Here is a 17,947-nt window from a genome sequence, read left to right as displayed (position 1 = left end):
TCTGTGTGTATTGGGTACATTGCACACCCACGACAGTCTGTGTGTATTGGGCACATTCCAGACCCAGTACAGTCTGTGTGTATTAGGTACATTCCAGACCCACTACAGTCTGTGTGTATTGGGTACATTGCAGACCCACGACAGTCTGTATGTATTGAGCACATTCCAGACACACTACAGTCTGTATGTATTGGGCACATTCCAGACACACTACAGTCTGTGTCTATTGGGCACATTCCAGGCCCACTACAGTCTGTGTGTGTTGGGTACATTCCAGACACACTGCAGTCTGTGTGTATTGGGTACATTCCAGACCACTACAGTCTGTGTGTATTGGGTACATCCCAGACCCACCACATTCTGTGTGTCTTGGGTACATTCCAGACCCACTACAGTCTGTGCGTATTGGGTACATTCCAGACCCACTACATTCTATGTGTATTGGGTACATTCCAGACCCACTACCGCCTGTGTGTATTGGGTACATTCCAGACACACTACAGTCTGTGTGTGTTGGACACATTCCAGACACACTACAGTCTGTGTGTGTATTGGGTACATTCCAGACCCACTACAGTCTGTGTGTATTGGGTACATTCCAGACCCACTACAGTCTGTGTGTATTGGGTACATTCCAGACCCACTACAGTCTGTGTGTATTGGGTACATTCCACACCCGCTACAGTCTGTGTGTATTGGGTACATTTCAGACCCACTATAGTCTGCATGTATTGGGTACATTCCAGACCCACTATAGTTTGCGTGTATTGGGTACATTCTAGACCCACTAGAGTCTGTGTGTATTGGGTACATTCCAGACCCACTACAGTCGGTGTGTATTGGGCACATTCCAGATACACTACAGTCTGTGTGTATTGGGCACATTCCAGACCCACTACAGTCTGTGTGTATTGGGTAAATTCCAGACCCACTACAGTCTGTGTGTATTGGGTACATTCCAGACCTACTACAGCCTGTGTGTATTGGGTACATTGCAGACCCACTAAAGTCTGTGTGTATTGGGTACATTCCAGACCCACTACAGTCTGTGTGTATTGGGTACTTTCCAGACCCACTACAGTCTGTGTGTATTGGGTACATTGCAGACCCACGACAGTCTGTATGTATTGGGCACATTCCAGACACACTACAGTCTGTATGTAGTGGGCACATTCCAGACACACTACAGTCTGTGTCTATTGGGCACATTCCAGGCCCACTACAGTCTGTGTGTGTTGGGTACATTCCAGACCCACTGCAGTCTGTGTGTATTGGGTACATCCCAGACCCACTACATTCTGTGTGTCTTGGGTACATTCCAGACCCACTGCAGTCTGTGTGTATTGGGTACATTCCAGACCCATTACAGTCTGTGTGTATTGGGTACATTCCAGACACACTACATTCTGTGTATTGCGTACATTCCAGACCCATTACAGTCTGTGTGTATTGGGTACATTTCAGACCCACTATAGTCTGCGTGTATTGGGTACATTCCAGACCCTCTATAGTCTGCGTGTATTGGGTACATTCCAGACCCACTACAGTCTGTGTGTATTGGGTACATTCCAGACCCACTACAGTCTGTGTGTATTGGGTACATTCCAGACCCACTACAGACTGTGTGTATTGGGCACATTCCAGACACACTACAGTCTGTGTGTATTGGGCACATTCCAGACCCACTACAGTCTGTGTGTATTGGGTACATTCCAGACCCACTACAGTCTGTGTGTATTGGGTACATTCCAGACCCACTCCAGTCTGTGTGTATTGGGTACATTGCAGACCCACTACAGTCTGTGTGTATTGGGCACATTCCAGATCCACTACAGTCTGTGTGTATTGGGTACATTCCAGACCCATTACAGTCTGTGTGTATTGGGTACATTGCAGAACCACGACAGTCTGTATGTATTTGGCACATTCCAGACACACTACAGTCTGTGTGTTTTGGGCACATTCCAGACCAACTACAGTCTGTGTGTATTGGGTACATTCCATACCCACTACAGTCTGTGTGAATTGGGTACATTCCCGACACACTACAGTCTGTGCGTATTGGGTACATTCCAGACACACTACAGTCTGTGTGTGTTGGACACAATCCAGACACACTACAGTCTGTGTGTATTGGGCACATTCCAGACCCACTACAGTCTGTGTGTATTGGGTACATTCCAGACCCACTACAGTCTGTGTGTATTGGGTACATTCCAGACCCACTACAGTCTGTGTGTATTGGGTACCTTGCAGACCCACGACAGTCTGTGTATTGGGCACATTCCAGATCCACTACATTCTGTGTGTATTGGGTACATTCCAGACCCATTACAGTCTGTGTGTATTGGGTACATTGCAGACCCACGACAGTCTGTATGTATTGGGCACTTTCCAGACACACTACAGTCTGTGTGTTTTGGGCACATTCCAGACCAACTACAGTCTGTGTGTATTGGGTACATTCCAGACCCACTACAGTCTGTGTGTATTGGGTACATTTCAGACCCACTATAGTCTGCGTGTATTGGGTACATTCCAGACCCACTATAGTCTGTGTGTATTGGGTACATTCCAGACCCACTACAGTCTGTGTGTATTGGGTACATTCCAGACCCACTACAGTCTGTGTGTATTGGGTACATTCCAGACCCACTACAGTCTGTGTGTATTGGGTACATTCCAGACCCACTGCAGTTTGTGTGTATTGGGTACATTCCAGACCCACTGCAGTTTGTGTGTATTGGGTACATTCCAGATCCACTACAGTCTGTGTGTATTGGGCACATTACGGACCCACGACAGTCTGTATGTATTGGGCACATTCCAGACCCACTACAGTCTGTGTGTATTGGGCACATTCCATACCAACTACCGTCTGTGTGTATTGGGTACATTCCAGACCCACTACAGTCTGTGTGAATTGGGTACATTCCCGACACACTACAGTCTGTGCGTATTGGGTACATTCCAGACCCACTACAGTCTGTGTGTATTGGGTACATTCCAGACCCACTACAGTCTGTGTGTATTGGGTACATTCCAGACACACTGCAGTCTGTGTGTGTTGGACACATTCCAGACACACTACAGTCTGTGTGTGTATTGGGTACATTCCAGACCCACTACAGTCTGTGTGTATTGGGTACATTCCAGACCCACTGCAGTCTGTGTGTATTGGGTACATTCCAGACCCACTACAGTCTGTGTGTATTGGGTACATTCCAGACCCACTACAGTCTGTGTGTATTGGGTACATTTCAGACCCACTATAGTCTGCATGTATTGGGTACATTCCAGACTCACTATAGTTTGCGTGTATTGGGTACATTCCAGACCCACTACAGTCTGTGTGTATTGGGTACATTCCAGACCCACTGCAGTCTGTGTGTATTGGGCACATTCCAGACACACTACAGTCTGTGTGTATTGGGCACATTCCAGACCCACTACAGTCTGTGTGTATTGGGTACATTCCAGACCCACTACAGTCTGTGTGTATTGGGCACATTCCAGACCCACTACAGTCTGTGTGTATTGGGCACATTCCAGACACACTACAGTCTGTGTGTATTGGGCACATTCCATACCCACTACAGTCTGTGTGTATTGGGTACATTCCAGACACACTACAGTCTGTGTGTATTGGGTACATTCCAGACACACTACAGTCTGTGTGTATTGGGTACATTCCAGACCCACTACAGTCTGTGTGTATTGGGTACATTGCAGACCCACGACAGTCTGTATGTATTGCGCACATTCCAGACACAGTGCAGTCTGTGTCTATTGGGCACATTCCAGACCAACTACAGTCTGTGTGTATTGGGTAAATTCCAGACCCACTACAGTCTGTGTGTATTGGGTACATTCCCGACACACTACAGTCTGTGTGTATTGGGTACATTCCAGACCCACTACAGTCTGTGTGTATTGGGTACATTCCAGACCCACTACAGTCTCTGTGCATTGGGAACATTCCAGACCCACTACATTCTGTGTGTCTTGGGTAAATTCCAGACCCACTACAGTCTGTGTGTATTAGGTACATTCCAGACCCATTACACTCTGTGTTTATTGGGTACATTCCAGACACACTACAATCTGTGTGTATTGGTTACATTCCAGACCCACTACAGTCTGTGTGTATTGTATACATTCCAGACACACTACAGTCTGTGTATATTGGGTACATTCCAGAACCACGACAGTCTGTGTGTATTGGGTACATTCCAGACCCACTGCAGTCTGTATGTATTGGGTACATTCCAGACCCACTACATTCTGTGTATTGCGTACATTCCAGACACATTACAGTCTGTGTGTATTTGGTACATTCCAGACCCATTACAGTCTGTGTGTATTTGGTACATTCCAGGCCCACTATAGTCTGCGTGTATTGGGTACATTCCAGACCCACGACAGTCTGTGTGTATTGGGTACATTCCAGACCCACGACAGTCTGTGTGTATTGGGTACATTCCAGACACACTACAGTCTGTGTGTATTGGGTACATTCCAGACCCACTACAGTCTGTGTGTATTGGGCACATTCCAGACACACTACAGTCTGTGTGTATTGGGTACATTGCAGACCCACGACAGTCTGTGTGTATTGGGCACATTCCAGATCCACTACAGTCTGTGTGTATTAGGTACATTCCAGACCCACTACAGTCTGTGTGTATTGGGTACATTGCAGACATACTGCAGTCTGTGTGTATTGGGTACATTCCAGACCCACTACAGTCTGTGTGTATTGTGCACATTCCAGACCCACTACAGTCTGTGTGAATTGGGTACATTCCCGACACACTACAGTCTGTGCGTATTGGGTACATTCCAGACACACTACAGTCTGTGTGTGTTGGACACAATCCAGACACACTACAGTCTGTGTGTATTGGGCACATTCCAGACCCACTACAGTCTGTGTGTATTGGGTACATTCCAGACCCACTACAGTCTGTGTGTATTGGGTACATTCCAGACCCACTACAGTCTGTGTGTATTGGGTACCTTGCAGACCCACGACAGTCTGTGTGTATTGGGCACATTCCAGATCCACTACATTCTGTGTGTATTGGGTACATTCCAGACCCATTACAGTCTGTGTGTATTGGGTACATTGCAGACCCACGACAGTCTGTATGTATTGGGCACATTCCAGACACACTACAGTCTGTGTGTTTTGGGCACATTCCAGACCAACTACAGTCTGTGTGTATTGGGTACATTCCAGACCCACTACACTCTGTGTGTATTGGGTACATTGCAGACCCACGACAGTCTGTGTGTATTGTATACATTCCAGACCCACTACAGTCTGTGTGTATTGGGTACATTCCAGACCCACTATAGTTTGCGTGTATTGGGTACATTCCAGACCCACTACAGTCTGTGTGTATTGGGTACATTCCAGACCCACTACAGTCTGTGTGTATTGGGTACATTCCAGACCCACTACAGTCTGTGTGTATTGGGCACATTCCAGACCAACTACAGTCTGTGTGTATTGGGTACATTCCAGACCCACTGCAGTCTGTGTGTATTGGGTACATTCCAGACCCACTACAGTCTGTCTGTATTGGGTACATTCCAGACCCACTACAGTCTGTGTGTATTGGGTACATTTCAGACCCACTATAGTCTGCATGTATTGGGTACATTCCAGACCCACTATAGTTTGCGTGTATTGGGTACATTCCAGACCCACTACAGTCTGTGTGTATTGGGTACATTCCAGACCCACTACAGTCTGTGTGTATTGGGCACATTCCAGACACACTACAGTCTGTGTGTATTGGGCACATTCCAGACCCACTACAGTCTGTGTGTATTGGGTACATTCCAGACCCACTACAGTCTGTGTGTATTGGGCACATTCCAGACCCACTACAGTCTGTGTGTATTGGGCACATTCCAGACACACTACAGTCTGTGTGTATTGGGCACATTCCATACCCACTACAGTCTGTGTGTATTGGGTACATTCCAGACACACTACAGTCTGTGTGTATTGGGTACATTCCAGACACACTACAGTCTGTGTGTATTGGGTACATTCCAGACCCACTACAGTCTGTGTGTATTGGGTACATTGCAGACCCACGACAGTCTGTATGTATTAGGCACATTCCAGACACACTGCAGTCTGTGTCTATTGGGCACATTCCAGACCAACTACAGTCTGTGTGTATTGGGTAAATTCCAGACCCACTACAGTCTGTGTGTATTGGGTACATTCCCGACACACTACAGTCTGTGTGTATTGGGTACATTCCAGACCCACTACAGTCTGTGTGTATTGGGTACATTCCAGACCCACTACAGTCTCTGTGCATTGGGAACATTCCAGACCCACTACATTCTGTGTGTCTTGGGTAAATTCCAGACCCACTACAGTCTGTGTGTATTAGGTACATTCCAGACCCATTACAGTCTGTGTGTATTGGGTACATTCCAGACACACTACAATCTGTGTGTATTGGTTACATTCCAGACCCACTACAGTCTGTGTGTATTGTATACATTCCAGACACACTACAGTCTGTGTATATTGGGTACATTCCAGAACCACGACAGTCTGTGTGTATTGGGTACATTCCAGACCCACTGCAGTCTGTATGTATTGGGTACATTCCAGACCCACTACATTCTGTGTATTGCGTACATTCCAGACACATTACAGTCTGTGTGTATTTGGTACATTCCAGACCCATTACAGTCTGTGTGTATTTGGTACATTCCAGGCCCACTATAGTCTGCGTGTATTGGGTACATTCCAGACCCACGACAGTCTGTGTGTATTGGGTACATTCCAGACCCACGACAGTCTGTGTGTATTGGGTACATTCCAGACACACTACAGTCTGTGTGTATTGGGTACATTCCAGACCCACTACAGTCTGTGTGTATTGGGCACATTCCAGACACACTACAGTCTGTGTGTATTGGGTACATTGCAGACCCACGACAGTCTGTGTGTATTGGGCACATTCCAGATCCACTACAGTCTGTGTGTATTAGGTACATTCCAGACCCACTACAGTCTGTGTGTATTGGGTACATTGCAGACATACTGCAGTCTGTGTGTATTGGGTACATTCCAGACCCACTACAGTCTGTGTGTATTGTGCACATTCCAGACCCACTACAGTCTGTGTGAATTGGGTACATTCCCGACACACTACAGTCTGTGCGTATTGGGTACATTCCAGACACACTACAGTCTGTGTGTGTTGGACACAATCCAGACACACTACAGTCTGTGTGTATTGGGCACATTCCAGACCCACTACAGTCTGTGTGTATTGGGTACATTCCAGACCCACTACAGTCTGTGTGTATTGGGTACATTCCAGACCCACTACAGTCTGTGTGTATTGGGTACCTTGCAGACCCACGACAGTCTGTGTGTATTGGGCACATTCCAGATCCACTACATTCTGTGTGTATTGGGTACATTCCAGACCCATTACAGTCTGTGTGTATTGGGTACATTGCAGACCCACGACAGTCTGTATGTATTGGGCACATTCCAGACACACTACAGTCTGTGTGTTTTGGGCACATTCCAGACCAACTACAGTCTGTGTGTATTGGGTACATTCCAGACCCACTACACTCTGTGTGTATTGGGTACATTGCAGACCCACGACAGTCTGTGTGTATTGTATACATTCCAGACCCACTACAGTCTGTGTGTATTGGGTACATTCCAGACCCACTATAGTTTGCGTGTATTGGGTACATTCCAGACCCACTACAGTCTGTGTGTATTGGGTACATTCCAGACCCACTACAGTCTGTGTGTATTGGGTACATTCCAGACCCACTACAGTCTGTGTGTATTGGGTACATTGCAGACCCACGACAGTCTGTGTGTATTGTGTACATTCCAGACCCACTACAGTCTGTGTGTATTGGGTACATGCCAGACCCACTACAGTCTGTGTGTATTGGGTACGTTCCAGACCCACTGCAGTCTGTGTGTATTGGGTACATTTCAGACCCACTATAGTCTGCGTGTATTGGGTACATTCCAGACCCACTATAGTCTGTGTGTATTGGGTACATTCCAGACCCACTACAGTCTGTGTGTATTGGGTACATTCCAGACCCACTACAGTCTGTGTGTATTGGGTACATTCCAGACCCACTACAGTCTGTGTGTATTGGGTACATTCCAGACCCACTGCAGTTTGTGTGTATTGGGTACATTCCAGACCCACTGCAGTTTGTGTGTATTGGGTACATTCCAGATCCACTACAGTCTGTGTGTATTGGGCACATTACGGACCCACGACAGTCTGTATGTATTGGGCACATTCCAGACCCACTACAGTCTGTGTGTATTGGGCACATTCCAGACCCACTACAGTCTGTGTGTATTGGGTACATTCCAGACCCACTGCAGTCTGTGTGTATTGGGTACATTCCAGACCCACTACAGTCTGTGTGTATTGGGTACATTCCAGACCCACTACAGTCTGTGTGTATTGGGTACATTTCAGACCCACTATAGTCTGCATGTATTGGGTACATTCCAGACCCACTATAGTTTGCGTGTATTGGGTACATTCCAGACCCACTACAGTCTGTGTGTATTGGGTACATTCCAGACCCACTACAGTCTGTGTGTATTGGGCACGTTCCAGACACACTACAGTCTGTGTGTATTGGGCACATTCCAGACCCACTACAGTCTGTGTGTATTGGGTACATTCCAGACCCACTACAGTCTGTGTGTATTGGGCACATTCCAGACCCACTACAGTCTGTGTGTATTGGGCACATTCCATACACACTACAGTCTGTGTGTATTGGGCACATTCCATACCCACTACAGTCTGTGTGTATTGGGTACATTCCAGACACACTACAGTCTGTGTGTATTGGGTACATTCCAGACACACTACAGTCTGTGTGTATTGGGTACATTCCAGACCCACTACAGTCTGTGTGTATTGGGTACATTGCAGACCCACGACAGTCTGTATGTATTGGGCACATTCCAGACACACTGCAGTCTGTGTCTATTGGGCACATTCCAGACCAACTACAGTCTGTGTGTATTGGGTAAATTCCAGACCCACTACAGTCTGTGTGTATTGGGTACATTCCCGACACACTACAGTCTGTGTGTATTGGGTACATTCCAGACCCACTACAGTCTGTGTGTATTGGGTACATTCCAGACCCACTACAGTCTCTGTGCATTGGGAACATTCCAGACCCACTACATTCTGTGTGTCTTGGGTAAATTCCAGACCCACTACAGTCTGTGTGTATTAGGTACATTCCAGACCCATTACAGTCTGTGTGTATTGGGTACATTCCAGACACACTACAATCTGTGTGTATTGGTTACATTCCAGACCCACTACAGTCTGTGTGTATTGTATACATTCCAGACACACTACAGTCTGTGTATATTGGGTACATTCCAGAACCACGACAGTCTGTGTGTATTGGGTACATTCCAGACCCACTGCAGTCTGTATGTATTGGGTACATTCCAGACCCACTACATTCTGTGTATTGCGTACATTCCAGACACATTACAGTCTGTGTGTATTTGGTACATTCCAGACCCATTACAGTCTGTGTGTATTTGGTACATTCCAGGCCCACTATAGTCTGCGTGTATTGGGTACATTCCAGACCCACGACAGTCTGTGTGTATTGGGTACATTCCAGACCCACGACAGTCTGTGTGTATTGGGTACATTCCAGACCCACTACAGTCTGTGTGTATTGGGTACATTCCAGACCCACTACAGTCTGTGTGTATTGGGCACATTCCAGACCCACTACAGTCTGTGTGTATTGGGCACATTCCAGATCCACTACAGTCTGTGTGTATTGGGTACATTCCAGACCCACTACAGTCTGTGTGTATTGGGTACATTCCAGACCCACTACAGTCTGTGTGTATTCGGTACATTCCAGACCCACTACAGTCTGTGTGTATTGGGCACATTCCAGACCCACTACAGTCTGTGTGTATTGGGCACATTCCAGATCCACTACAGTCTGTGTGTATTGGGTACATTCCAGACCCACTACAGTCTGTGTGTATTGGGTACATTCCAGACCCATGGACGAGTTTCTCACGGGACTCGATTAATAAATAGTTTCTGGCTTTCAACTCCAAAATGAGATGATCTTCTGCACCGCCTTGCCATTATGAAAGCCGATTGCACATTCCTTAATTAATTTGCTAGCTGAAGGATGATTATTTGGGTCGAAATTCAGGCCCGCCAGAAACCTGGCGCATCTACTGTTTTTGGTGTTTTTTCTGCCGCGCTGGAAGAGGTTGCCTCTTTCACAAAATTTAGCTCTTTGGCTTTTTTTCTGGCAGAACCGGAAGTCGGTCAAAATGGAGGCGGAAGTGAGGCAGTGAGCTGATCGACCGTGGGAGGGGTGGGTAAGCTGATCGACCGTGGGAGGGGTGGGTAAGCTGATCGACCGTGGGAGGGGTGGGTAAGCTGATCGACCGTGGGAGGGGTGGAAGTGGGGCAGTAAGCTGATCGACCGTGGGAGGGGTGGAAGTGGGGCAGTAAGCTGATCGACCGTGGGAGGGGTGGAAGTGGGGCAGTGAGCTGATCGACCGTGGGAGGGGTGGAAGTGGGACAGTAAGCTGATCGACCGTGGGAGGGGTGGAACTGGGACAGTAAGCTGATCGACCGTGGGAGGGGTGGAAGTGGGGCAGTAAGCTGATCGACCGTGGGAGGGGTGGAAGTGGGGCAGTAAGCTGATCGACTGTGGGAGGGGTGGAAGTGGGACAGTGAGCTGATCGACCGTGGGAGGGGTGGATGTGGGACAGTAAGCTGATCGACCGTGGGAGGGGTGGAAGTGGGACAGTAAGCTGATCGACCGTGGGAGGGGTGGAAGTGGGGCAGTAAGCTGATCGACCGTGGGAGGATGGAAGGTGGACAGTAAGCTGATCGACCGTGGGAGGGGTGGAAGGGGGCAGTAAGCTGATCGACCGTGGGAGGGGTGGATGTGGGACAGTAAGCTGATCGACCGTGGGAGGGGTGGATGTGGGACAGTAAGCTGATCGACCGTGGGAGGGGTGGCAGTGGGGCAGTAAGCTGATCGACCGTGGGAGGGGTGGCAGTGGGGCAGTAAGCTGATCGACCGTGGGAGGGGTGGATGTGGGACAGTAAGCTGATCGACCGTGGGAGGGGTGGATGTGGGACAGTAAGCTGATCGACCGTGGGAGGGGTGGATGTGGGACAGTAAGCTGATCGACCGTGGGAGGGGTGGATGTGGGACAGTAAGCTGATCGACCGTGGGAGGGGTGGCAGTGGGGCAGTAAGCTGATCGACCGTGGGAGGGGTGGCAGTGGGGCAGTAAGCTGATCGACCGTGGGAGGGGTGGGTAAGCTGATCGACCGTGGGAGGGGTGGAAGTGGGACAGTAAGCTGATCGACCGTGGGAGGGGTGGCAGTGGGGCAGTAAGCTGATCGACCGTGGGAGGGGTGGAAGTGGGACAGTGAGCTGATCGACCGTGGGAGGGGTGGAAGTGAGGCAGTAAGCTGATCGACCGTGGGAGGGGTGGAAGTGGGACAGTGAGCTGATCGACCGTGGGAGGGGTGGAAGTGGGGCAGTAAGCTGATCGACCGTGGGAGGGGTGGAAGTGGGGCAGTAAGCTGATCGACCGTGGGAGGGGTGGAAGTGGGGCAGTAAGCTGATCGACCGTGGGAGGGGTGGAAGTGGGGCAGTAAGCTGATCGACCGTGGGAGGGGTGGACGTGGGGCAGTAAGCTGATCGACCGTGGGAGGGGTGGGTAAGCTGATCGACCGTGGGAGGGGTGGTAGTGAGGCAGTAAGCTGATCGACCGTGGGAGGGGTGGAAGTGGGGCAGTAAGCTGATCGACCGTGGGAGGGGTGGAAGTGGGGCAGTGAGCTGATCGACCGTGGGAGGGGTGGAAGCGGAGGCGGGTTGCTGTCATTCGTCAGCCTGCCGCTGATGATGTCATGACACATGTGCGTCACCACATCTCTCCCCTTCACTTAAAGGGGGAGCCTTCGCCATTTTAAAACTCTGGTCCACTGGGCCACCAGGGAGGGTTTCGGCCGGGCCAGCAGCCTGTGGGCGGCCTGGCCAAAACCGGGGCATAACTGTCGGCCCGACCGGACAGTCGGCCTACAAAAAAAAATATGGCGGCCGCGGCAGTGCGCCCCCCATTTGAAGGGCTGCCGCTCCTCATAGGACTGCTCCTGGGCCTGGCCAAGGGGGCCATTAGCCGATCCAGGCAGCAGGCGGTCGAGGGGGTCGTTCAGCCTGACTTCCACGGCTAGGTTCGCTCCAGCTTGTCCCTGGAGATGGAGCACGCGGTGTCCACCGGTACGCTCGTGGCCTTCCGCGAGAGGTGGGCGCTGGAGGGACTGGAGTGCATCATCACCCCCGGCAACCAAATTTTAATTTGTCCATTTATCGTTTAAAAAGTTTTATTGGTTAATTTGTCGGTTTTAGTGCCCCTTTTATAAGGGGGTACTTGATTCTTGTTTCACACAAGAATAGTTGAAGGGGTGCCATGCTGCCCCGTTGTATACAATTCCAACAAGGTGCTCCAACATCAAAACTGTCGGGTCACCGCGCGGCAGATCGAAGATTTCTCACGGTGAATTTGGCTGGAGGTTCGGGAGATTGGCGGTGCACACTTTGATTATGCACTTGTGGAGACCGTCGGAAAAACTACCGAGGTGAATTTCTTTGCCGGCGGCATTTTGACCCCAAATTGGCGGCCATTCGGCTCCGCCGCACGGCTGCTGCTTTCTGATGGTGAGGCCTTTTCGGGAGGCTGAATTCCGGCCCCATTGTAGCCTGGAAAGTGTGGAGAGGTCATTTGTTTGCAATGATGAGTGCAGATTTGGTCACTAACAGATGCAGGGGCTGAAGTTGCCCCCCCACTTACCGATATTTAAGAGTGTTCTCTGCCCCAATATTCGGCACTTTGGCGTCTATTTGCGGTTGGGGCGGTGCTGAGGGGCGGAAGTGCCCTTCGGTCGATCGGTGCCCCGACGAGGCGTCAGTGATGCGCTGCTCACTTCAGCACGTCGCTGATGATACCAGCGCGATGTGGATGTGTCCCGTCACACTGCCGTGTCACAAAGTCCCTCCCCTTCAGTTAGAGGAAGTTTCGTTGGGCGCACTGGGCCACCAGGGAGACTTTGGGCTGGGCCAGCGGCCTGGCACCCAAGACAGGGTGCATGCTGCCTGTCGGCGGCCCGGCCGAACCCGTGGCCACCGTTGCCGGTAGTGCAGCCTCCCCTTTAAGGGTGGACATGCCGCACAGGCACACGCAGCTTCCCGCAGGGGAAAGCTGTCAGTGGCACCGACCGGCGGTAACATCGCTCCCGCGGGGCAATTCCTCACTGGGATTGGTAAGGGGAGCACCGCGGTACAGTGTGGGATCGGTGTGTGCCTGACGGGCAGCAGCACGGAATCCCGTTCCTGTCGCTCCTGGACCGGGGGCAATTTAGGATGGGTCGGCCCAGCCATCTCCCCCCGGTCGGTGAGGCCTATCTGTCCACTGCCTCCTCTTAGAGGCGGTAATGGAGCTTAAGAGGGGTACAATTTCAGCCCTGCATTGTTTTATATCTGTGTCAGCTGTGGCTCAGTGGGTAGCACTCTCACCTCGGAGTCAGAAGGTTGTGGGTTGAGGTCCCACTCCAGGAACTTGAGCACAAATCCAGGCTGAGCCTCCCAGTGCAGTGCTGAGGGAGTGCTGCACTGTCACAGGTGCCGTCTTTCGGATGAGACGTTCAACCGAGGCCCCGTCTGCTCTCTCAAGTGGACGTAAAATATTTCATGTCACTATTTTGAAGAAGAGCAGGGAAGTTATCCCTGGTGTTCTGGCCAATATTTAGCCCTTAATCAACATCACAAAAAACTGATTATCTGGTCATTCACTGCTGTTTGTGGGAGCTTGCTGTGCACTAATTGGCTGCCACGTTTCCCACATTACAACAGTGACTACACGTCAAATGTACTTCATTGGCTGTAAAGCGCTTTGAAACGTCCAGTGGTCGTGAAAGGTGCGAGATAAATCCCTTTATTTCTATATATATTTATCTCCCTGTCAGTGTCAGGATTTAACCAGGAGGCTCTCTTTTATTCCTATTACTGCACTTTTCCTTCAACATGTATTTTCCCGTTGAATCCTGTGTGTGAGGTTTTGTCCCACCATGTGCTCACACGCTTTTGTTCAATTAAAAACAAATGGAGTTTGTCCCAGAATTCACCCTCCATTCTGTGCTTAAAACTTCCACTCAGTGTTGTTACTGTAAAAGTGACAACGTTGTATAATATTTACTTAAACACGAGATGCTGGTATAGTAACATTATTAGATATCAAACCAATATAATGTAGAATGTACTTACTGGTTACATTCAGCCGGTTTCCATTTCCATAGATTTTTCCCCAAATACCACAGATATAGACCGCGCTGTCTCTGTGCTCCACGCCTCTGATGGTCAGAATGCAGCTGTTACTGGCAACATCTCTGGAAAGCTGAAACCGCTCAGAGACACCGTGTGAACGGTCAACCCTGCCATCTGCAGAATGACTTAATATGTGTTTCCTGTCCTGTGAGAGGTACCAGTGTACAGTATATTTATCCACACGGTCATTCACATTGCTGCTCTCCAGGGTACACCCAAACTGCACCGTCCCACCCTCGGGCACCGTCACAACTTCTGGGGACTGGATAAGAACCGGACTTGCCTTTAGACCTGTGAATAGTAAATAACTGAAGATCAGAACTGATGAGGAACAGCATAAAGTAATAACTTGAAACTGAAGCGATTATAAAATCTCCTGTCTGTTTGTGAATGGATATTGTGTGTGATCAGTAATTTGTAGCCGAGTTGTTCAAACATATCCTGAGCTTAGCTGTCCCACATTGCCCTGCACTGACCAACAATCCCAGTGTGAACAGGCAGCCCAAAAACACACACACTGCAACTGAACTCAGAACTCCTGCTGTGGATATGTTCTTTGCTGCCTTTACCACGGAGGTTGGTATTAAAAGGATCAGAAAATCAGGAAAAAGTTGCCAGTTTTAGTGATATTTTGCGATACCCAACACCAGATTCTGATGTAGGTTCAGATACAGAAGGCTCTCAGTCCACTTCATCTCATCCTTCCAGAATTCCAATGCTACCATCGTCCCATTGCAGCGTCCAGCGGTTTGTAAACCTGTCCCGTGTTCTGGCCTCGCCTGGGAACCTGTTCCAGCTTTTGATCACCGTCTTCAAATAACTGAGTCCTGAACTTGGCCTTTACAATCCTGACTGTGCCCTCCTGCCCTGGTTATATCTGAAAGTATTGTTCTGGGTTTGCTTTAACTTCCTCCACAAGTGGCTGTAAATAGGGCTTCAAACTAAACTAAAAAATGGCGGGGAGTGGGGGCAGGAGTCATGTGAGGGGAAATTTAGAGATCTAAAGAGAAAGATGCAATAGAGCAGTGTAGCGATTTGGGTAAAAATAAGCAGAGTGTGACAGGAAAGGACAGAGTTTAATGGGAGCAGTGCAGCAGAGAATAAGGTCAAAGCAGGGAACAACAGTAAAAAATTACATTAAAGGCTCTTTATCTGAATGCATGGAGCATTCATAATAAGATAAATGAAGGAGTGGCACAAATAGAGATAAATGGGTTTGATCTAATAGCCATTACAGAGACATGGTTGCAAGGTGACCGAGGTTGGGAACTAAATGACCCAGGGTACTTGACGTTTTGAAAAGACAGGCTGAATGGTAAAGGAGTGGGGGTAACCCTGATAATAAAGGATGATATAAGGACACAAGAGAGAAAGGGACTAAAATACCCACTGCTGGAAACGGGGCACACCTGCCCTGCTTCTCTTGTATTTACCGGCGAAGTGAATGCGGTGGCCTCGAGCAAAATTCAATGTTTTTGTGTTTTTCCGGCGGACAAGAAGTCGGTAATAATGAGGGTTATGCGGCAATGAGCGGAAGTTCGGACTTGAGGAGTGGAAGTTGGGGGCGGGCAGAGTAACCGACGCTGTCAGTCATCAGCGTGACGCAGATAACGTCATCACGGTGCCACATCACCTCGGCTCCCACCTTCAGGTAAAGGGGAGGGTCGCTGCGATTCTTTAAGTTCAGTCCACTGGGCCACCAGGAGGGTTTCGGCCGGGCCAGTGGCCTGGCACCCAAGAAGGAGTGCGTGCCAGGCTGCCTGTTGGTGGCCCGGCCGAACCCGGGACATAATTGTCGGCCTGACATGGCAGTCGGCTGACAGAAAAAAAGCATGGTGGCAGCGGCAGTGGGTCCTCCCCTTTAATGGGAGACACACCACCATTTTACAAGGACTACAGCCTCACTGCACCAGCAGAAAAAAGCAGCTTTTGGCACCGCACAGCGGGAGCAAGATATTTCCGGCTGAATTTCACCCACGGGGAGGTGGGAAGATCGGGCTTAGGACGGGTCGGCAGCAGCAGAACGCTGGGTGGGGAGCGGGTCACCGCCGGGATACCGCAGTGTGGCCGCTGATTTCCAGCGGTAACAGGCCTTAAGGGAAGGGGAAGTTTCGACGCCACAGGATTTTGGGTCAGACGATCAGGAAGTAGAATCAGTCTGGGTGAAGGTAAGGAATAACAAGGGGCAGAAAACACTGGTGGGAGTAGTATATAGGCCCCCTAACACTAGCTATACTGTTGGACAGAATATTAATCAAGAATAGTATGAACTTGTAACAAAGGTAATGCAATAATCGTGGAGGACTTTAATCTTCACATAGACTGGATAAATCAAATTGGTGAAGGTAGTCTGGAGGATGAGTTCATGGAATGCATTCGGGACACTTTCCTAGAACAATACGTCATGGAACCAACCAGGGAACAGGTTACTTTAGATCTTGTATTGTGCAATGAGACAGAGTTAATTAGCAATCTCATCGTAAAGGATCCTGTGGGGCAGAGTGATCATAATACGACAGAATTTCACGTTACATTTGTCATGTATTCAATTGTCATTGTAACACATGTATACACCGTGAGAACATTGACCACTAGGTGGTGAACTTGTGGGAGACACTCCGAATCTGGACTTCCAGGTATAAAAGGGGAAACTCCACCCACCTTCATCACTTGAGTGCTGGCTAATAAAGGTTACTGGTCACAGAGTGACCCTCTCTCAAGTATGGGCCTCGTGTGTATTTGTACTGTATAATAAGGGCATATCATTGGCGACGAGAAACTGGGATTTAAACCATGCGAGCATGGCCACGAGCAGCACAGAAGAGAGGTACTGTGTTGGTGATGATTGGGACGACTTTATTGAGAGACTACAGCAAAGTTTCATCACTAAGGAATGGTTGGGACAGGATTCGGCCGACAAACGCAGGGCTCATCTCCTGATGGTTTGTGGATCCAGGACGTACTCCCTGATGAAGTACATCCTAGCGCCAGAGAAGCCGGCAGACAAGACTTTTCAAGAGCTCAGTAAGTTGATCAGGGAACACTTTAAGCCGGCGAGCAGCATGCACATGGCGAGACACCGGTTTTACACGCACCGGCAACGAGAAGGGCAAAGTGTTCCAGACTTCGTGGCAGACCTCCGGCGACTGGCAAGCCGAAGTAAGTTCCCAAATGCATGCAGAGCGGAGATAGAAACATAGAAACATAGAAAATAGGTGCAGGAGCAGGCCATTCGACCCTTCGAGCCTGCACCGCCATTCAATGAGTTCATGGCTGAACATGCAACTTCAGTACCCCATTCCTGCTTTCTCCCCATACCCCCCCGATCCCCCCAGTAGTAATGACTACATCTAACTCCTTTTTGAATATATCTAGTGAATTGGCCCCAACAACTCTCTGTGGTAGAGAATTCTACAGGTTCACCACTCTCCGGGTGAACAAGTTTCTCCTCATCTCGGTCCTAAATGGCCCACCCCTTATCCCCAGACTGT

General features: G+C 49.3%; 1 protein-coding gene across 1 annotated transcript in view; it reads right to left on the bottom strand.

The window, feature by feature from the left end:
• The window catches only part of LOC139254224 (immunoglobulin gamma-1 heavy chain-like), a gene marked incomplete at its 5' end in the record, with an annotated part of 63,508 nt that extends 48,761 nt beyond the window's left edge, over window positions 1-14,747 (bottom strand). Inside the window, one exon of the mRNA XM_070873654.1 lies at window positions 14,397-14,747. Coding sequence (XP_070729755.1) covers window positions 14,397-14,747 — 351 coding nt within the window. The remainder of the gene's footprint in view (window positions 1-14,396) is intronic.
• Between the last annotated feature and the right edge of the window lie 3,200 nt (window positions 14,748-17,947).

Source organism: Pristiophorus japonicus, unplaced genomic scaffold, assembly GCF_044704955.1.
Source record: "Pristiophorus japonicus isolate sPriJap1 unplaced genomic scaffold, sPriJap1.hap1 HAP1_SCAFFOLD_538, whole genome shotgun sequence".
NCBI lineage: Eukaryota > Metazoa > Chordata > Chondrichthyes > Pristiophoridae > Pristiophorus > Pristiophorus japonicus.
Note: the sequence above shows the minus strand (reverse complement) of the source record. Positions and strands in the feature narration are given on the sequence as shown.